Raw genomic sequence first — 23,047 nt, 5'->3', positions numbered from 1 at the left:
GTGCCTAATGAGCAGCCTAGGGAGCTATAACTACTTCCACTACAGCCCCACATTGTGTGAATCCCTGCTCCTGGTACTGCAAAGGCGGTTGCTGCATTTGGAGTCCTTTTTGTGGCTCACAAACCAATATTTTACTCCTTCCTACTGGCCTGTTTGGGAACAGAACTTCAGTCTCCATCATCAAACACCCAGAGAGAATTTCAGATGTCCACACAGAGATTCTCCTGTTAGAGGCAGTATCCAGGTATATCTGAGAACTCAGTAGATATGTGAAGAAAGGTGCAGAGAGAAACAAACTTAAAAACTTTAACCTAAGGTCACCTGAGAACCAAACAACCCTAGCCATGAGATTAGAGACTGTTTTTTGCTAGGTAGGCTAATTAATCTACAGTTAATGTATTTAATATGCCAAAAAGAAACATGTCTTTTGAACTCAGAAATACAAGGATCACTAGTGAAAGGGAAGTCACTCAGTCATGTCCAACTCTTTGCAACCCTGGGGACTATAGCCCACCAGGCTCCTCCATCCATGGGATTCTCCAGGCAAGAATACTGGAGTGGGTTGTAATTTCTATGAATACAAGGATCACAGGGTTTCCTTGGTGGCTCAGATGGTAAAGAATCCGCCTGCAGTGCGGGAGACCTGGGTTCGATCCCTGGGTCTGGAAGATCCCCTGGAGGAGGGCATGGCAACCCACTCCACTATTCTTGCCTGGAGAAGCCCCTGGACAGAGGAGCCTGGTGGGCTGCACTCCATAGGGTCACAAAGAGTCAAACATGACTGAGCAGCTAAGCCCAGTACAGCACAGCACAAGGATCACTATTATAACTAATTGGTAGGGAATGAAGTTTAGTTAATGAGAATGAAAAAGGAATGGAAGCATAAACTGGTTCCAGTAAAATTAAAACATATCTCAGGAAATTTACAGTTAAGGGGAGTGGTAAACTAGAGTATTAAGTTTGGAGACTTGTGCAGTGAACCGAAGGCATTTTTTAAATGTTAAAGATAGGATGAATTTGAGTCATATTTGTGTGTTTATTAGAAAGACTCAGACTAAGACAGATGAATATTAGTTTGCAACATCAGTTCCCAAGACAAAGAATTCATGGTTGTCTCACATGTTTATTATTCATATGGAAAAAAATTGTGCTTAATATGAAAAAGTGTTATGCTAACAAGCTTTACAATTATTTCACTATTTAGAAGAGGGGAAGCAATGGTGACATTTGAAGGGTAGAAGAAAAAAATCAGGCACATCTCAGCAGCAGTGATAACCTTTCGTTTAATACCAGAAAGGAACTTTTCTGAGATTTTTACATACATTGAATAAATCTGTCAAGCACCTCCAGACAATGGATACTACTCTGTTTACTATTTAAAGGAAATTAGTCTACAGCAATGGAGAAGGAAATGGCACCCCACTCCAGTACTCTTGCCTGGAAAATCCCATGGATGGAGGAGCCTGGTGGGCTGCAGTCCATGGGGTCGTGAAGAGTCGGACTCGACTGAGAGACCTCACTTTCCCTTTTCACTTTCATGTATTGGAGAAGGAAATGGTGACCCACTCCAGTGTTCTTGCCTGGAGAATCCCAGGGACAAGGGAGCCTGGTGGGCTGCCATCTATGGGGTCGCACAGAGTCGGACACAACTGAAGCGACTTAGAAGCAGCAGCAGCAGCAGTCTACAGCAATACCATCCAAAATGCACCTGATCTCCTCTGATCTCAGAAGCTAAGCAGGGTCAGGACTGGTTAGTACTTGGATGATGGGAGACCACTTGGGAATACTGATTTCTATAGGCTTAAAAATGAATAAATAAAAGAGAATATTAGCACTTACAATGGTTCAGTTGGCTCTCTATGGACAAGCAACTAGTATGTGGTAGATTCAAAATTCAAAATTCAGTTTTCTGATGCCCAAAATTTTGCACATAATACCATTTTAACATCTTTCACGTTTTCATCTTTAAAAATGTTCACTGGATGTTATATTTTATATATTTTCTGTTGTGAATTGAGAGTTTATTTTCTAATAGCATTTATTTAATGGAAAGTTTAATCAGTAAAATGTCATAACATTCTAAAATATTATTTGTTTCTCTAGATAATAAGCTGTGAGGTTTTATTCCCCTTCTTTTATTAGGTATTTTGGGCATTAAGGGCATACGGTTTGGTAATAGTTCCAAACTGAGTTTGCAATGCTGCCAGAACCAGAAAAGAGTCTATCTCATCATAATCTCGCAAAATTACCTTAGTATTCTAGATTATTTTATCCCTGATGTATAGATCTCTCCTCTTACTCTCCATTTAATTTTTTTTTATGTTTCCTTAAATACTAGTCATAAAATGGGCATGTAAGTATGGATCTTCATGTTTATATGTCCTTGAGAGAATTATCATTTCATCAGTTCAGTTCAGTTCAGTTGCTCAGTCATGCCTGACTCTTTGCAACCCCGTGGACTGCAGCACACCAGGCTTCCCTGTCCATCACCAACTCCTGAAGCTTACTCAAACTCATGTCCATCGAGTCAATGATGCCATCCATCCATCTCATCCTCTGTTGTCCCCTTCTCCTCCTGCCTTCAATCTTCAATCAGTTGGTATTGCTTGCTATTTCTATGTAATTTTTAAATTGAAATGATATTGTTTTATCACATTATGAAGTATTCATGTACAATATTTTATTTTGAGTTATACAGCATATTTACCACCAAAATGTTAGTTGCCAACCATAACCACATAGCTGTCCCTGTTTATCAAATTTATATCCCCTCTCCTCTCTCCTCTTGTAACTATTCTATTTCTCTATATCTGTTTCTTTTTATGTGAATTTGGTTTGTTTATTTATTTAATGTTTTTTTCTTTCTTATATACCACACATGACTAAAATCATAGGGTGTTTGTCTTTTTGCATCTGACTTATTTCCTTCCATCATAACCTCCAAGTCCACATGGACATTTGTCAAAAATGTTAAGATTTCTTCTTTTATTTTAGCCATGCAGTATTCCATTGTAGATACATGCCACATTCTTTTTTCCTGTCTTATTTATTTATTTTAAATTGAAGGATAATTGCTTCATAGCATTGTGTTGGTTTCTGCCAAGCGTCAACATGAACCAGCCATAGGTATATCTATGTCCCCTCCTTTTGAACCTCCCTCCTCTCTACCCATCCCACCCATCCAGGTTATTACAGAGCCCCAGTTTGAGTTCCCTGTGTCATGCAGCAAATTCTCATTGGTTATCTATTTTATGTATGGTAATGTATGTTTCTGTGTTAATCTCTTCATATGTCCAACCCTATCTTTCCTTCCCCATCATGTCCATAAAACTGTTCTTTATACCTGTGTCTCTATTGCCCCCCCTACAAATAATTTCATCAGTACCATTACCGATTCCATATATATGCATTAGTATATACTTGCTTTCTCTTTCTGACTTACTTCACTCTGTATAATAGGCTCTAGGTTCATTCACCTCATTAGAACTGACTCAAATACATTTCTTTTTATGGCTGAGTGACATTCCATTGTGTACATGTACCACAGCTTCTTTATGCATTCATCTGTCAGTGGACATCTAGGTTGCTTCTATGCCCTAGCTATTGTTAATAGTGCTGCAATGAACATGGGGGTATAGGCATTTTTTTCTCAATTTTGGTTTCCTCAGGGTATATGCCTCAGGGATTGCTGGGCCATAGGGTAGTTACATTCCAAGTTTTTAAAGGAATCGTCCATATTGGCTGCATCAATTTACATTCCCACCAACTGTACAAAAGGGCTCCCTTTTCTCCACACCCTCTCCAGCATTTATTGTTTGTAGATTTTTTGAGGATGGCCATTCCAAACAGGTGTGAGGTGATATCTTGTTGTTTTGACTTTCATTTATCTAATAAATAGCCTGATATTGAGCATCTTTTCATATGTTTATTAGCCATCTGTATGTCTTCTTTGGAGAAATGTCTGTTTAGGTCCTTTTCCCAATTTTAATTGGATTGTTTGTTTTTCTGGTATTGATTTGTATGAGCTGCTTGTATATTTTGAAAATTAATCCTTTGTCAATTGTTTCATTTGCTATTATTTTCTCTAACTCTGGGGGTTGTCTTTTCACCTTGTTTATAATTTTCTTTGCTGTGCAAAGCTTTTAAGTTTAGTTAGGTCCCACTTGTTTATTTTTGTTTTTATTTCCATTACTTTAGGAGGTGGGTCATAGAGGATCTTGCTTTGATTTATGTCATTGAGTGTTCTGCCTATGTTTTCTTTTAAGAATTTTATAGTTTCTGGTTATATATTTAGGTCTTTAATCCCTTTTTAGTTTACATTTGTGTGTGGTACTAAGAAGTGTTCTAATTTCATTCTTTTACATGCAACTGTCCAGTTATCCCAGCAGCACTTATCAAAGAGATTATCTTTGTCCCATTGTATGTTCCTTCCTCCTTTGTCAAATATAAGGTACCCACAGGTGTGGAGGTTTATCTCTGGAATTTCTATCTTGTTCCATTGGTCTATATCTTTGTTTTTGCGCAGCACCATACTGTCTTGATGACTGTAACTTTGTAGCATAGTCTGAAATCTGGATGGTTGATTCTTCAAGCTCCACTCTTCTTTCTCAAGATTGCTATGGCTATTCTGGGTCTTTTGTATTTTCATATGTATTGTGAGACTTTTTGCTCTAGTTCTGTGAAAAATGCCATTGGTAATTTGATAGGGACCACACTGAATCTGTAGATTGCATTTGGTAGTCATTTCACAATATAGATTCTTCCAACCTAGGAATATGGCATATCTCTCCATTTGCTGATGTCTTCTTTGATTTCTTTCATCAGTGTGTTATAGTTTTCTGTAAAAAGCTCTTTTGTCTCCTTAGGTTTATTCCTAGATATTTTATTCTTTTTATTGCAATGGTGAATGAGATTGATTCCTTAATTTCTTTCTCATTTTTCATTGTTAGTGTACAGGAATGCAAGTGATTTCTGTGTGTTGATTTGTATTCTCCAAATTTGCTAAATTCACTGATTAGCTCTAGTAATTTTCTGATAGTATATTTAGGGTTTTCTATGTATAGTATCATGTCATCTGCAAACAGTGAGAGTTCTACTTCTTTTCCATTCTGAATTCCTTTTATTCCTTTTTCTTCTCTGACTACCTTGCCAAGATTTCCAAAGCTATGTTGAATAATAGTGGTGAGAGTGGGCACTCTTGTCTTGTTCCTGATCTTAGAGGAAATGCTTTTAGTTTTTCACCATTGAGAATAATGTTCTGTGGATTTGTCCTATACGGCCTTTTTATTTTGTCGAGGTAGGTTCCTTCTATGCCCATTTTTAAAGAGTTTTTTTTTTATCATAAACTACCACACAATTGCATTCATCTCACATGCTAGTAAGTAATGCTCAAAATTCTCCAAGCCAGGCTTCAGCAATACGTGAACCGTGAACTTCCAGATGTTCAAGCTGGTTTTAGAAAAGGCAGAGGAACCAAAGATCAAATTGCCAACATCCACTGGATCATGGAAAAAGCAAGAGAGTTCCAGAAAAACATCTATTTCTACTTTATTGACTATGCCAAAGCCTTTGACTGTGTGCATCACAATAAACTGTGGAAAATTCTGAAAGAGATGGAAATACCAGACAACCTGACCTGCCTCTTGAGAAACCTGTACACAGATCAGGAAGCAACAGTTAGAAATGGACATGAAACAACAGACTGGTTCCAAATAGGAAAAGGAGTACATCAAGGCTGTATATTATCACCCTGCTTATTTAACTGATATGCAGAGTACATCATGAGAAACACTGGGCTGAAAGAAGCACAAGCTGCAATGAAGATTGCTGGGAGAAATATCAATAACCTCAGATACACAGATGACACCACCCTTATGGCAGAAAGTGAAGAAGAACTAAAGAGCCTCTTGATGAAAGTGAAAGAGGAGAGTGAAAAAGTTGGCTTAAAGCTCAACGTTCAGAAAACTAAGATCATGGCATCTGGTCCATCACTTCATGGCAAATAGATATGGAAACAGTGGAAACAGTGTCAGACTTTATTTTTTGGGCTCCAAAATCACTGCAGATGGTGACTGCAGCCATGAAATTAAAAGACGCTTACTCCTTGGAAGAAAAGTTATGACCAACCTAGACAGCATATTAAAAAGCAGAGACATTACTTTGTCAACAAAGGTCTGGCTAGTCAAGGCTATGGTTTTTCCAGTGGTCACGTATGGATGTGAGAGTTGGACTATAAAGAAAGCTGAGCGCTGAAGAATTGATGCTTTTGAACTGTGGTGTTGGGGAAGACTGTTGAGAGTCCCTTGGACTGCAAGGAGATCCAACCAGTCCATCCTAAAGGAGATCAGTACTGGATGTTCATTGGAAGGACTGATGTTGAAGCTGAAACCCCAATACTTTGGCCACCTGATACGAAGAGCTGACTCATTTGAAAAGACCCTGATGCTGGGAAAGACTGAGGGCAGGAGGAGAAGGGGACGACAGAGGATGAGGTGGTTGGATGGCATCACCGACTCGATGGACATGGGTTTGGGTGGACTCTGGGAGTTGGTAATGGACAGGGAGGCCTGACATGCTGCGTTTCATGGGGTCGCTAAGAGTCGGACACGACTGAGAGACTGAACAGAACTGAACTGAGTGCTGAATTTTACAGACAGCTTTTTCTACACCTATTGAGATTATCATATGGCTTTTTATCTTTCAATTTTTTCGTATGGTGTATCACATTGATTTGCATATATTGAAAAATCATTGAATCCTTGGGATAAATCAGACTTGATCATGTTGTATGATCTTAATGTCTTGTTGAATTCTATTTGCTAGAAATTTGTCGAGGATTTTTGCATCTATGTTCATCAGTGATATTGGCCCGTAATTTTCTTTTTCTGTGTTATCTTTGTCAGTTTTGGTATTACAGTGTGGTGGCCTCATATAATGAGTTTGGAAGTGTTCCTTTCTCTGCAATTTCTTAAAAGAGTTTTACAAGGACAGGCATTAGCTCTTCTCTAAATGTTTGATAGAATTCCTCTGTGAAGCCATCTGGCCCTGGGCTTTTGTTTTTTGGGGAGAGATTTTTTTCATCACAGTTTTTATTTCACTGCTTGCAATTGGCTTGTTCACAATTTCTATTTCTTCCTGGTTCAGTCTTGGAAGATTAAACTTTTCTAAAAATCTGTCCATTTCTTCCAGGTTGTTCAATTTATTGGCATATAGTTGTTCATAATAGTCTTTTATGATAGTCTTTTCTTTGTATTTCTGTGTTGTCTGTTGTAGCCTCAGCTTTTTTATTTCTAATTTTATTGATTTGATTCTTCTCTTTTTTTCTTGATGAGTCTGGCTAAAGTTTTGTCAAGTTTCTTTATCTTCTCAAAGAACCAGCTTTTAGTTTTATTCATTGTTACTATTGTTTCCTTCATTTCTTTTTCTTTTATTTCTCCTCTAATCTTTATGATTTCTTTACATCTGTTAACTTTGGGATTTTTTTGTTCCTCTTTTTCTAGCTGGTTTAGATGTAAAGTTAGGTTATCCATTCAATGTTTTTCTTGTTTCTTTTTTTAAATTTAAATTTATTTATTTTAATTGGAGGCTAATTACTTTACAATATTGTATTGGTTTTGCCATACATCAACATGAATCCACCACGGGTGTACACGTGTTCCCCATCCTGAACCTCCCTCCCACCTCCCTCCCCATACCATCCCTCTGGGTCATCCCAGTGCTCCAGTCCCAAGCATCCTGTGTCCTGCATCAAACCTGGACTGGCGATTAGTTTCTTATATGATATTATACATGTTTCAATGCCATTCTCCCAAATCATCCCACCCTCTCCCTCTCCCACAGAGTCCAAAAGACTGTTCTATACATCTGTGCCTATTTTGCTGTCTTGCATACAGGGTTATCGCTACCATCTTTCTAAATTCCATATATATGCATTTCTTGTTTCTTGAAACAGGATTGTATTGCTATAAACTTCCCTCTTAGAACTGACTTAGCTGCATCCCATAGGATTTGAGTTGTGTTTTCATTGTTATTTTGTTTCTAGGATTTTTTTCCCTTTTGATTTTTTAGTTACCTGTTCATTATTTAGAAACATATTGTTTAACCTCCATGTGTTTGTGTTTCTTACAGTTTTTTCCTCTATAATTGATACCTAGTCTTATAGTGTTGTGGTCAAAAAAGATGTTTGATACAATTTCAGTTTTCTTAAATTTACTGAGGTTTGATTTATGACCCAAGATGTGGTCTATCCTGGAGAATGTTCCATGTGCACTTGAAAAGAAAGTGTATTCTTCTGCATTTGGGTGATATGTCCAGACGATATCAATTAGATTCATCTGGTCTAATGTGCCATTTAAGGCTTGTGTTTCCTTATTTTCTGTTTTGATGATCTATTCATTGATGTAAGTGAGGTGTTAAAATCTGCTACTATTATTGTGTTACTTTCAATTTCTCCTTTTATGTCTGTTAGTGTTAGTCTTATATATTGAGGTGCTCCTATGTTGGGTGCATAAATATTTATAATTGCTATGTCTTCCTCTTGGACTGATAGCTTGATCATTATGCAGTGTCCTTCCTTATCTCTTGTAATATTATTTACTTTAAGGTCTGTTTTGTCTGATATGAAGATTGCTATTCCAGCTTTCTTTTGATTTCCATTTGCATGGAATATCTTCTTTCATCCTCTCACATTCAGTCTGTATGTGTCTCTGGGTCTAAAGTGGGTCTCTTGTAGACAGTACATGTCATATGTTCTTGTGTTTGTATCCATTCAGCCAGTCTTTGTCTTTTGGTTGGGACATTTAATTCATTTACATTTAAAGTAATGTTTTTATTGTCATTTTCTTAATTGTTTGGGGTTTATCTTTGTAGGTCTTTCCTTCTCTTGTGAATCCTGTCTATATAAGTCCCTTTTACATTTGTTGTAAAGCTGGTTTGGTGGTACTAAATTCTCTTAACTTTTTCTTGTCTGTAAAGTTTTTGATTTCTTCATCAATTATGAATGAGATCCTTGCCAGGTACAGTAATCTTGGTTGTAGATTTTTCCCTTTCTGTACTTTAAGTATATTTTTTCATTCTCTTTTGGCCAGCCAGCAGAATTTCTGCTGAAAGATAAGCCGTTAATCATACAGGGTTTCCCTTGTATGTTACTTGTTGCTTTTCCCTTGCTGCTTTTAATATTCTTTCTTTGTGTTTAGTCTTTGTTAGTTTGATTAGTATGTGTCTTGGCAATATTCCTCCTTGGGTTTATCTTGTATGGGATTTTCTATGCTTCTTGGACTTGATTGACTATGTCCTTTCCCATATTTGGGATATTTTTGACTATAGTCACTTCAAAAATTTTCTCAGACCCTTTCTTCTTCTCTTCTTCTTCTGAACTCCTGTAATTCAAATGTTGGTGCATTTAATATTGTCCCAGAGGTCCCTGAGACTATCCACAGTTCTCTTCATTCGTTTTCCTTTATTCTGCTCTTTGGCAGTTATTTCCACCATTCTATATCTTCCAGCTCACTTATCTGTTCTTCTGCCTCAGATATTCTGCTATTGATCTTTTCCAGAGTATTTTCAATTTCAGTAACTGTGTTTTCTGTCTGTTTATTTCTTCTAGGTCTTTGTTAAATGTGTTAATTGATCCTCGCATTTTCTCCATTCTATTTTAAAGGTTTTGGATCATCCTTACTATCATTACTCTGAATTATTTTTCAGGTAGCTTCCCTATTTCCTCTTTGTTTATTTGGTCTTGTGGGTTTCTAGCTTTTTCCTTCATTTGCACTACATTTTTCTGCCTTTTTTTTTTTTCTTTTCAAAAAAAAAATTGTGTTTGAGGTCTCCTTATTTTGGGCTTCCCTGGTAGCTCAGACGGTAAAGCGTCTGCCTACAATGTGGGAGACCTGGGTTCAATCCCTGGGTCAGGAAGATCCCCTGGAGAAAGAAATGACAACCCACTCCAGTATTCATGCCTTGAAAATCCCATGGACCAAGGAGCCTGGTGGGCTACAGTCCATCGGGTCGCAAAGAGTTGGACACAACTGAGCGACTTCACTTCACTTCACTTCTATCCCAGGCTTTAAGGCTGAACTCCTTCTTCCTTTTGATTTCTGCCCTTGGTGGATAAGGTTGGTCCCTTGGTATGTGTAGGCTTTGTGTTGGGTGTGACTTGTGCTTGTGTTCTGGTGGGAGGAGGTGAGTTGTTGTTGTGCTTTGTTTTGTTTTCCCCATCTGAGGGGCAGGGCTGTGTGGGGTGGTCGTCCTGTCTGCTGATGATTGGGTTTGTGTTTTTATTTTGTTTGTTGTTTGGGTGAGGCACCCTCCAGAGAGTCCTGGTGGCAGTTGGGTAATGCTGGTTCTTGTATACAGGTGGAGGCCTTTGTGGGAATTCTCACTAATTAATACTCCCTGGGATTAGGAGTTCTCTGGCAGTCTAGGGTCTTGGAGTCAGTCCTCTCACTCCAAAAACTCAGGGCCTGATTTCTGGCCATGGAATGGGGATTCAACAGGTGGGTTTTTATGGCATTAAAGGGAATTAAAACAAACACACCAAAACAAAAACAAGAAACAAAAGAACCCCCGGACAAATGGCAAATACTAACTCAGGCAAATAATAACAAAAATAATGGAATATACACACACATTTACACACATAAACAAAACCAGACAGTTCAAAAAATAATAAGTACAACAGATTGACTTGGCAAACAAAGGAAACCAAAATTGATATCAACCAGTTAAAAACAAAACTAACTAAAGGACAAACTGGAAAACAAAACCAAAGCAGGTGCCAACTGGGGAATAAAGCAATGAAAACAAAAACTATAACCAACATCGTGTGAAAAAGAAAGAAAAGGAAAAAAAGAAAGACTAGAAAAGCAAAGTTAAATAGAGGTAGATAAAGAAAATGTATATATATTAAGGAATAACTACAGTGGGAAAAGAACAATAATAAAAGCACACAAAAGAATAAATATAGAATAATCATCATAAATTTTAAATATTTAAAAATTTAAAAATAAAAACCCCATAGAACTGCAAAAGGCCCAGATAGAGGCAGAAGTATACAAAAGAAATAAAAAGTGTGATTAAAAAATTCTCAAAAGCTTAAATAGCTTTAATAGTACTAATAAAATAAACAACTACAGCAACAGAAAAAAATGAAAAAAAAAAAGAAAACACCAGTAGAAACTACAGAACAAGTCAAAATATAATAATAGATGTTTTTCTTGAATCTCAGTGTTCTTGCCTGGAGAATACCAGGAACGGGGGAGCCTGGTGGACTGCCGTCTATGGGGTTGCACAGAGTCGGACACAACTGAAGTGACTTAGCAGCAGCAGCAGTTGTCACCATCCTTTCCCTTGCTGAGAATCACAGTCCACCTCATCTCCCTCAATTGCCCTCCAATACTGGGCTGGTCTCTGGACCAGTGTGGGGGCAGCTCAGACTCTAATCTGGTTTTACGCCTGTGTGTTCTTGCCTACAATGTTCACAGCTGCCAGAGCTAGTGCATTTTCTTTTGTGGAAACTGTCATTGTCCTTTTATGTATTCCATAGACACAGTCTGCTTAGTTGATTGTGTCAATTGAATCTGCAGCTTATACAGCTGGTGGGAAGATTTTGGGTCATCTTGCTCAGCCACACTGCCCCTGGGTTTCAATTGCCATTTTATCTTCACCTCTGCATGTGAGTTTTCCACAGGGTTTGCTTCTGAGGCTGCCCTGCTGGACCTGGGTCTGCCCCTGCGAGGACCAGGCGTGGAGGTGGCACAGCTGCTGGGATTGCCAAAGCCCTGGCAGCACCAAGTACTCAGAGGAGCCAGCAGCTAGGGCAGCAGGAATTACAGTGCTCTTAGGGTTTTTCTAGCCTCTGGAATTTCTGTCCCAGTAGAGATCAAGCATAGAGGGATGGTTGTATCATGGAGACCCTATCAATGCCAGACCCTATCAAAGGCACAGGTGGCTTTGTCAAGGCACATTGGCAAGGAGATATGGCACTATTAGGGTGTTGTTGTTTTTTTTTTCCCCTAGCCTTTGGCAGCTCTGCCCCAAGAGTGGAGGTGTTGCAGCTGCTTGGATCACAGGGACCCTGGCAGCACTAAGTGTGCAGGGATACCAACTCCCTCAGCCACAGGAGCTATGGCCCTATCAGAGGATTTTTCTAGCCTCTAGCAGCTGGAAATCAGAGGGCCTCTTTGGCTGATCCTTCTCTGTTGCTCGGCCCATTCAGGGACTTAAAACGTCCTTCTCTGGCTGGGGTCCTTCTCTGCTGTTTGGTGCATGAGGCACTTAAAATCCCCTCCTCCTGGGGCCTTGTCTTTTGCTCAGTGCATCAGGCTCTTAACGGGCCAGCCTCTCTGGGGTCTTTCTCTATTGTTCAGCTGCTGGTCCTGGCCCTATGGGGAGAAAGAGGCTACAGTGATGGCTCCACCCCCTACACATGACTCAGCAGTATCACTTTGCCTTCATGGCTGCTGGATTTTCCTCCACAGGCACTTCCCACTGTGATCTCCTTCCTTACATCCCGCTGGGCCATCTATCCTGCAGTCAATAGCAGACCTCTCCCTGGGGTTGCTCTCGGATCTCTACACTCCAGCTCCAACAGCTGTGCTTTCTAAGGGACTTGCGTCCCTGTCTGAGGTAAATATGGCTGCAACAAGGATGGTCTGTGTGATTCTCATTCCATGCAGACTGTCACAGATCAGCTGTTTCACTCTCCAACAGCCTCAAGTGTTTCTCCTCCTTCCCAAACCATTGCCGCAATGTGGGGATCTGACCCCCTGGTTCAGTTCCCCCAGCCCCCAGGTGCAGATGCAGTTCTGCTCACTCTCCTCTTTTTCTCCCATTTACTTTGTCCTACCAAATTTTGGGTGGTACTATGTATTCTTTTCTGGTGGTCAAGTACTCATGCCCATTCTCAGCTGGTGTTCTGCAAGATCTTCTGTGTTTGCGTTATAACATCCATATTGTTATATATGGTATTTATTCTTCATTAGTTTATTATGGATTTTCATGTTGACTACTTTTCAGATGTTAGACCATCCTTGCATCCCAGGAACAAATCCCACTTAATAATGGTGTGTGGTCCTTTTAAGGTATTTTTTTATTCAGTTGCTAGTATTTTGTTGAGACTTTTTGTTCTACATTTATCAGAAATAGTGGGCTATAATTTGCTTGTTTTCCTTGTTGTCATGGTCTGGTTTTGGTATCAGGATAAGGTTGGCCTCACAAAATTCATAAGGATGGTCTTCTCTCTTTTAATTTTTTGGAAGAATTTATTTCTGCTTTGATTTTTCTTATGTTCTTTCTTTTACTAACTTTTGGGTCTTTGCTCCTTTTCTATATTCTTTTAGATATAAAGTTAGATTGTTTGTTTAGATCTTTCTTGTTTCTTGTGGTAGATAAGGATTACTATACAATTCTCTCTTATTACTAAGTTTGTTTTATCACAATGGTGTAAGTATGTCATACATTCATTTTTATTTGTATACATAAATTTTATGACTCCTTTGATTTGTAATATTCCAATCGTTAAGTAGCACATTGTTTGACATGCATATATTTATGATTTGTCCAACTTTTTCTTATAGTTGTCTTATAGTTTCATACCATTGTGATCAGAAAATGCTTGATATAATGTTAATCTTCTAAATTTATTAAGACTTATATTGTTTCCCAGTACATGGTCTACTCTTGAGAAAGGTCCATTTGCACTTAAGAAGAATGTGTCCTTCCGACCCAATGTTTCATATAAGGCTACTATTTCCTGTTGACTTTATGTTTCAATGATCTATTCGCTATGTAAGCAGGGTGTTAAAATCCACTACTCTTCTTGTGTTGCTGTCAGCTTTCTCCATTTAGATCTCAAAAACTGCCTTATACATGTCAGTTCTTCTGTTTTAGATGCATATATATTAATAACTATCATTAGCTTTATAACTTTGTCTTCATCATTTTTAGGTCTTCCTGAATTCTCAGTAATAAATAACACCCTCATCCACTGTTTTTATACCGGTTTTTCTATCTTCACATATGTCACTATGTCACATGACATTTTTTCACTGTCATTATATCATTTGGCTTTTGTTTCTCACAATCTTATGCCTAGAAAATGGCCAGTACTCACCATATGTTCCTCAAATGCATAAAATATTTCTCATTACAACTGTTTAATGCATGATTCCTTGGGAGAAAGTCTGAAAATTTTCTCCATATAACCATCTATATAGGACTACCTGAGGACTTTAGATAACTTTTCCTACTCAGTCTGTATATTTCCTACTCAGTCTGTACAGACTTTCCAACAAGTCTGTATATTTCCTCTCTCTCTAACAGAATTCCTAGTCAGAGATGTTGTAAAACATCTATTAAATGTTTTATATATATATATTTACTTTATATATATATGGTTTAAAATATACAATGTAGCATTTTAAATAATAATACTTATTTGTGCAAAATTATATATGTATTTTTTATTCTTAGTCATCAACACCAGCACATGGTACCAGGAAATGATACACAAAATTCAGGATTTCTTCTTCAGGGTTTATCAGTGGAACCAGAACTGCAACCATTCATATTTGGAATATTCCTCTCCATGTATCTGATCACTTTGTTTGGAAATCTGCTCATCATCCTGGCTGTCATTTCAGACTCCCGTCTTCACACTCCCATGTACTTCTTCATCTCCAACTTGTCCTTTGTTGACATCTGTTTCACTACCACGATAATCCTAAAGATGCTAATAAATATACAGATCCAGAGCAAAGTTATATCCTATGGAGGGTGCATCGCCCAGATGTATTTTTACATGCAGTTTGCAGCACTGGATGATTTTCTTTTGACTGTGATGGCCTATGACCGCTTCCTGGCCATCTGCCACCCCCTGCACTACACGGCCATCATGAACCCCCGACTCTGTGGACTGCTGGTGCTGCTGTGCTGGATCATTAGTGCCCTGTTTTCCTTGTTAGAAAGCTTACTGGTCTTACAGCTGTCCTTCTGTACAGACTTAGAAATCCCCCACTTTTTTTGTGAAATCAAACAGGTTGTACTACTTGCCTGTTGTGACACTTTTCTTAATGATGTTTTTATGTATTTTACATCAGTGTTGTTGGGTGGTGGCCCCCTGGCTGGTATTCTTTATTCTTACTCTAAGATACTATTCTCTATACATAGAATCTCATCACCTCAGGGGAAATATAAAGCATTTTCCACCTGTGTATCGCACCTCTCAGTTGTCTTCTTATATTATTGTTCAAGCCTAGGAGTGTACCTTAGTTCTACTGGTACCCACAGCTCACATTCAAGTGCAACAGCCTCAGTGATGTACACTGTGGTCACACCCATGCTGAACCCCTTCATCTACAGTCTAAGAAATAAAGACATAAAGAGCGCTCTGAAAAGATTCTTTCAGATGGCAGTCATAAAAAGGAAAATTGTTCTGGATCTGAAGAATCATCCTTGAAGAACGACTCAAAACCTTAAAACAAGGAATCCCTATTGTTTGATCAGATTCTGGGTGTTGAACTTGCTGTTTGTATTAGTTTCTTAAAATTTCCATTTCTTTGATTTGAACACTTTAGACAATTTGTATACTCGCTATTTTAAGTTTCCCCCTCTATCTGCTGATTTTTTTGTTCATTTTCTTTTGTCCATTTCCCTACTTTTCCATTTTTATTTGTGCATTTTCCTACTTTCACAAAGTTTTTCCCAGCCTTGGATAAGAAAAACTTGGAAATTTTGATTAATTTTGTGGTACAACATGGGTTAATTAAAGATAATTTTTCTCAAATGACATTTATTATCCTGAATGATTTTAGAAGAACCATAAAAACTGGAAAATGAGTAATGAAATTTCAGTAACTGCATACATATCAATAATTACTTTAAGTGCCAGTGGAATAAATGATTCAATAAAGAGACATAAGGTAGCTGAGTGGGGTTCCCAGGTGGTGCAGTAGTAAAGAAACTGCCTGCCAATACAGGAAATGTGGAAGATGCAAGGTCAGTCCCTAGGTTGAGAAGATCACCTAGAAGGGGAAGTGGCAACCCACTCCAGTATTCTTGCCTGAAAAATTCCACTGTCAGAGGAGGCTGGCAGGCTACATATAGTCCATGGGGTCACAAAGAGTCAGATATGACTGAGCAACTTAGCACACATATCTATATACTGCATATAAGAGACTAACTTCAGACTAAATTTTCACAAATAATGAATGTAAGGGAATGGAAAGGTATTTTATGCATGTGAACTTTATAAGAAAGGGGGGTTGCAATATTCATACCAGAAAAAATAGACTTTAAAGAAAATTTGTCTTTATTGCATAAGACAAAGTGTATTACATAATGTGAAAGGAATCAACACAAGAAGAGTACATACTAAAAATATTTGCTAACATATATATACCTAGAGCTTCCCTTGTGGCTCAGCTGGTGAAGAATCTGCCTGCAATGCATGAGACCTGGGTTTGATCCTTGGGCTGGGAAGATCCCCTGGAGAAGGGAAAGGTTACCCACTCCAGTATTCTGGCTTGGAGAATTCCATGGACTGTAAAGTCCATGGGGTTGCAAAGAGTGAGTGACTTTTGCTTTGTATACCTAAGATAAGAGAAACTAAAGGATAAAGTAAATATTCACTTATATGAAGGGAAACATTAGCAATAATACAAGAACAACAGGAAATGTTAACAACTCATCTTCATCAATGGACTAATCATCTAGACCAAAAAAATCACTAAGGAAACAGTGGTCTTAAATGACATTAGAAGAGCTGTACTTAATAAATACATAAAGAACATTAAATTTTTTAAAAACCACACTTTTTATAGTGCTTGTGGAGTATACTCCAGGGTAGATCACATGATAGCCCAGGTAACAAGTCTTCTCAAACTTACAAGTATAGAAGCTGCATCATGCATGTTTGGAGCACAGTGGTATGAAACCAGAAAGCAACTATAGGAAACAAAATGAGAAAAATACAAACCTATGGCAACTAAAAAGCATATAATTAAAAACCTAATGAGAAAACGAAGAAATCAAAGAGGAAATCAGGAAATATTCCCCCCCAAAAAAAGAAAATGAGAGCACAAATTTCCAAAATACGGGGGATACAGCAAAAATCTATAAGAGTGATTTTAATACCAACACAAGTGTACCTCAAGGAATAAGGATATTCTCATATAAATCACCTAAGTTACCATCCAAAAGAATTAGGAAAAGTAGAACAAAGAAAGCTCAGAGTCAGTAGAAGGAAATAGTGGTAGAAACTAAATGAAATACAGACCAAAAATCGAAAAGATCAATAAAATCGAGAGCTTGATTTTCATAAAGGATAACCAAAATTGACAAGCCTTCAGCCAGGCTCAATAAGGAAAAAAAAAGATATGGAAAGGAAGAAGTAAAACAGATGCCATAATACTATGCTAAAGATCAATAAAATCGAGAGCTTGATTTTCATAAAGGATAACCAAAATTGACAAGCCTTCAGCCAGGCTCAATAAGGAAAAAAAGAGATATGGAAAGGAAGAAGTAAAACAGATGCCATAATACTATGCTACTAGAAAATGACTAGAGTTTATCAATCAGTGTGGCGATGCAATATCTTGGATTCCTATACACTCTTTTTATTTCAAAAGAAAAGAGAAAAAAAAAGAAAAAAGTAGCTGGAGGAATTGGATTCTTTGATTTCAGAGTAGACTACAAAGCTACAGTAATCAAAAGAGTATGGTGGTATCACAAAACAGAAATACAGATCAATGAAATGGGATTTAAAGCCTGAACCAGGCGCTTCTAGTAATCTATGAAAAAGGAAGCAAGAATATACAATGGAGAAAAGGTGGTCCCTTCAAAAAGTGGTGCTGGGAAAACTGGACATCCACATGTATAATTAGAAATATTACCTTGACACCCCAAGCATTCTTATTTTGAAGGTAGATACTGGAAATACGGCTTCCTAGATGGCTCAGTGGTAAAGAATCTGCCTGCAATGCAGGAGACCTGTGTTCAATCCCTGGGCCTAGAAGATCCCCTGGAGAAGGAAATGGCACCGGCTCCAGTATTCTTGCCTGGAGAATCCCATAGATAGAGGAACCTAGTGGGCTACAGTCCATGGGATCACAGGAGTCAAACATGACTTAGCGACTAAACCACCACCAACTAACACCATACACAAAAACAAACTATAGATAGATTAAATATTTAAATATAAGGCCAGATACTATAAAAAATCTTAGAGGGAACCATAGGCAGAACACTCTCTGACATAAATCACAATAAGATCTTTTTAGATTCATCTTCTAGAGTAATGAAAATAAAAACAAAAATAAATAGGATCTAATTAAACTTTAAAACTTCTGCACATCAAAGGAAATCATAAAGAAAACAAAACAGCAAGGCTCAGAATGGGAGAAAATATTTACGCACAAAGCAGTTTACAAGGGATTAATCTCCAAAATATACAAAGAGCATATGCAGCTCAATTAAAAAAGAACCCAATCAAAAAATTGTCAGAAGACGTAAATAGACAATGCAATGTCTGACATGTCTTCTGCAATGAAGACAAACAGATGGCCAAAAAGCATGTGAAAAAATGCTCAACATCACTAATTATTAGAGAAATAAAAATCAAAGCTACAATGAGATATCACCTCACACTGGATGGAATGGCTATCATCAAAAAAATCTACAAACAATAAATGATAGAGAGGGTGTGGAGAAAATGAAACCTTGCTATACCATTGGTGGGAATACAAATTTGTATAGCCAATGTGAACTGTGTGAAGGTCACCTGAAAAGCTAAAAATAGAAGTATTGTATGACCCAGCAATCCCATTCATGGGATTCCCATTTATAAATCCCATTCATTTATCTAAAGAAAACCATTTTTCAAAAAGATATTTGCATCCCAATGTTCATTGCAGCATTGTTTGCAATAACCAGGACTTAAAAGTAACCTAAATGTCCATCAACGTGCTTCCCAGGCGGCACAGTGGTAAACAATTAACCTGCCAATACAGGAGATAAAAGAGACATGGGTTCAATTCCTTGGTTGGGAAGATCCCCTGGAGTAGGAAATGGCAACCACACTCCAGTATTCTTGCCTGAAAGGTTCCATAGTCAGAGGAGTCTGATGGCTACAGTCTTTGGGGTCACAAAGAATCAGACATGAATAAGCAACTGAACACATACACATTGAAATGTTCATCAACAGAGGAATGGATAACAAAATAGGTACATGTATACAATGGAATACTACTCAGCCCAAAAAGGAACAAATTTGAGTCAATTGTAGTGAGGTGGATGAGCTTAGATCTTGTTATATAGAATTAAGTAACTCACAAAGACAAAAACAAATATCGTATATTAGCACATATACATGGGACTTAAGAAATGATATTGATGAACCTATCTGCAGGGAAGGAATAAAGATGCAGACATAGAGAATGGACTTGTGGACACAGTGGGGGTAGGAGATGGTGGGGCAAATTGTGAATGTAGCACTGACATGTATACACTACCATGTGTAAAATAGATAGCTAGTGGGAAGATGCTACACATATTTTTTGAAAATTTCCTTCCAGACAGGAAATGACTCTTTTAGGCCTCTTGTTCCTTATCTATAAATAGGGAAATTCCACTGATGTAATAGAATCGGTGTATTAATTAAGAGCAGCTGTGACTAAGTCCCAGGTATGCATTTACTTAGCTCAGTGTGACATCAGAGGACCACAGGGACAGAAAGTCCAGCATTGTCCTGCCACCAGGACAGGGAGCTGGGATCTTTCAGGGACATCTCCTCCCAGGAATCACACATGGAAGAGGATACTTGAGAATCCACTGATCTAGTCTGTGTTGTACTCAGGGACATACATTTGACCCCTCACATTGCTGGATCATTGAAAAAGCAAGAGAGTTCCAGAAAAACATCTATTTCTGCTTTGTTGACTATGCCAAAGCGTTTGACTGTGTGGATCACAATAAACTGTGGAAAATTCTGAAAGAGATGGGAATACCAGACCACCTAATCTGCCTCTTGAGAAACCTGTATGCAGGTCAGGAAGCAACAGTTAGAACTGGACATGGAAAAACAGACTGGTTCCAAAAAGGAAAAGGAGTATGTCCAGGCTGTATATTGTCACCCTGCTTATTTAACTTTTATGCAGAGTACATCATGAGAAATGCTGGGCTGGAGGAGGCACAAGCTGGAATCAAGATTGCAGGGAGAAATATCAATAACCTTAGATATGCAGATGACACCACCCTTATGGCAGAAAGTGAAGAACTGAAGAGCCTCTTGATGAAAGTGAAAGAGGATAGTGAAAGAGTTGGCTTAAAGCTCAACATTCAGAAACCGAAGATCATGGCATCCAGTTCTGTCACTTCATGGCAAATAGATGGGGAAACAGTGGAAACAGGGGCTGACTTTATTTTGGGGGCTCCAAAATCACTACAGATGGTGACCGCAGCCATGAAATTTTTTTTTTCTTTTTTTTTTTTTTTTCGCACCCGCCCCCCCGCAGCCATGAAATTAAAAGACATTTACTCCTTGGAAGGAAAGTTATGACCAACCTAGACAGCGTATTAAAAAGCAGAGACATTACTTTGTCAACAAAGGTCCTTCTAGTCAAGGCTATGGTTTTTCCAGTGGTCATGTATGGATGTGAGAGTTGGACTGTGAAGAAAGCTGAGCGCCGAAGAATTGATGCTTTTGAACTGTGGTATTGGAGAAGACTCTTGAGAGTCCCTTAGAGTGCAAGGAGATCCAACCAGTCCATCCTAAAGGAGATCAGTCCTGGGTGTTCATTGGAAGGACCGATGTTGAAGCTGAAACTCGAACACTTTGGCCACCTGATGCGAAGAGCTGACTCATTTGAAAAGACCCTGATGCTGGGAAAGATTGAGGGCAGGAGGAGAAGGGGACAACAGAGGCTGAAATGGTTAGATGGCATCACCGACTCAATGGACATAGGTTTGGGTGGACTCCAGGTGTTGGTGATGGACAGGAAGGCCTGGCATTCTGCAGTTCATGGGGTGGCAAAGAGTCGGACATGACTGATCGACTGAACTGAACTGAATGCTATTTAAGGATAAATTATTCTTTAAAACCTATTCTTATCTCCCTATGTAATTAGCAATATACAGCTATTTTTCATCTGTGGATGTGAATTAATTTCTGCAAGTAGGAAATCTACACAGAGAAATCAATAAATGTTAATGAAACTAGATATCTTAATAGAGTGAAATATTTCATTTAAATAGATAATTTGAAATAAAGGATTCAAGACATACATATTTCAACTTCCACTGTAGGACTGAAGAATCGCAAGTCTCACTGAGGATCTGATTTTTGCAAACATGTGTATTTATTCAGCTCTAGGAAATTTTCCATTTTATAGTACTCTTTAAATAATCTTTATTTTTATTTCTTCAGAAATTTTGACTGACTTGTTATTATTTTAATTTGCATTTCTCTAATAATTAGTGATGTTGTGCATTTCTTTATGTGCCTGATAGTCATCTGTATCTCTTCTCTGGGAAAATACTCAGGTGTTCTGCCCATTTTTCAATCAGGTTTTTTTAAATATTAAGATGTATGAGCTGTTTATATATTTTGAATATTAACTCCTTATTGGTCACAGTATTTGCAAAGATTTTCACCCATTCACTTGATTATCTTTTCAGTTTGTCAATGGTTTCCTTTTCTATAAAAGTGCTTTTAAGTTTATTTAGGCCCTAGTTATTAATTTTTGTTTTTTTCATTTTTTAAGCATTAGAAGGAAGACCTTCAAAGGAAAGTAGAGACATTACTTTGCAAAGGTCCGTCTAATCAAGGCTATGGTTTTTCCAGTAATCATGTATGGATATGAGAGTTGGACTATAATGAAAGCTGAGCACCAAAGAACTGATGATTTTGAACTGTAGTGCTGGAGAAGACTCTTGAGAGTCCCTTGGACTGCAAGGAGATCCAACCAGTCCATCCTAAAGGAGATCAGTCCTGAGTGTTCATTGAAAGGACTGATGTTGAAGTTGAAGCTCTGATACTTTGGCCACCTGATGCAAAGAACTGACTCATTTGAAAAGACCCTGATGCTGGGAAAGATTGAAGGTAGGAGGAGAAGGGAACGACTGAGGATGAGATGGCATCACCGACTCAATGGACATGAGTTTGGGTAAACTCTGGGAGTTGGTGATGGACAGGGAGGCCTGGAGTGCTGCAGTCCATGGGGTTGCAAAGAGTCGGACATGACTGAGCAACTGAACTGAACTGAACTGATGTCAAAGAATATTATGCTTATGTTCTCTTCTAGTGTTGTGTGTGTGTGTGTGTGTGTGTGTGTGAGGTCTTACCTTTAGAACTTTAAGCTATTATGAGTTTGTTTTTGTATATGGTTTGAGGGAATATTTTAATCTTATATTTTTACATGTCACTGTCCCGTTTTCCCAGCACCGTTTGTTGAAAAAATTGTATTTTATTATCTCCTTTGTGTTTAATTGAGTATAGATGTGTTGGTTTATTTCTGGACTCTTTATTCTGTTCCACTGATATGTATCAGATTTGTTGGGTCAGTACCATGCTTTTAGATTTCTGTAGCTTTGTTGTAGTCTAGTCAGGAAGGGTGATAACCCCAGCTTTATTCTTTTTTCTCAGGATTGCTTCATCAATTCATTCTTTTGTGATTCTATATGAATTTTAAGATTATTTTCCCTAGTTCTGTGAAAAACATACTGGATACTTTGATAGGGATTGCATTATATCTAGATATTCTTTAGGTTTTTTGACACTTTAATAATATAAAGTCTTTCAATCCTTATCAAAATGCTCATGACATTCACAGAACTAGAACAAATAATTCTAAAATTTATGTGGAACTAAAAAGATAAAGAAACTGAATATCATTCAGCCATGAGAAAGAATGAATATCTTACCACTTACAACAAAATGGGTGAATTTTAGGGCATTAAACAAGTGAAATATGTCAGAGAGAAAAAGATATGTACTATATGATCTCACTATTTGGTCAAATGGAAAAAAAAAAACAAAAACCCCAAGCATATGGAG

At 38.0% G+C, this 23,047-nt stretch overlaps 1 protein-coding gene across 1 annotated transcript; it reads left to right on the top strand.

Annotated features, from left to right (window-relative positions):
• Positions 1–14,485: 14,485 nt before the first annotated feature.
• On the top strand, positions 14,486–15,454 carry LOC133252090 (olfactory receptor 7A17-like). The gene has a single exon (XM_061424815.1). It carries the CDS (start codon positions 14,486–14,488, stop codon positions 15,452–15,454), a length of 969 nt encoding a protein of 322 aa, XP_061280799.1.
• Positions 15,455–23,047: the final 7,593 nt, after the last annotated feature.

Source organism: Bos javanicus, chromosome 7 (genome assembly GCF_032452875.1).
Source record: "Bos javanicus breed banteng chromosome 7, ARS-OSU_banteng_1.0, whole genome shotgun sequence".
Lineage (NCBI taxonomy): Eukaryota > Metazoa > Chordata > Mammalia > Artiodactyla > Bovidae > Bos > Bos javanicus.
Note: the sequence above shows the minus strand (reverse complement) of the source record. Positions and strands in the feature narration are given on the sequence as shown.

Coding starts and splice junctions, on each gene's coding strand:
- LOC133252090 (XM_061424815.1), top strand. CDS start 14,486: ATGGTACCAGGAAATGATACACAAAATTCAGGATTTCTTCTTCAGGGT.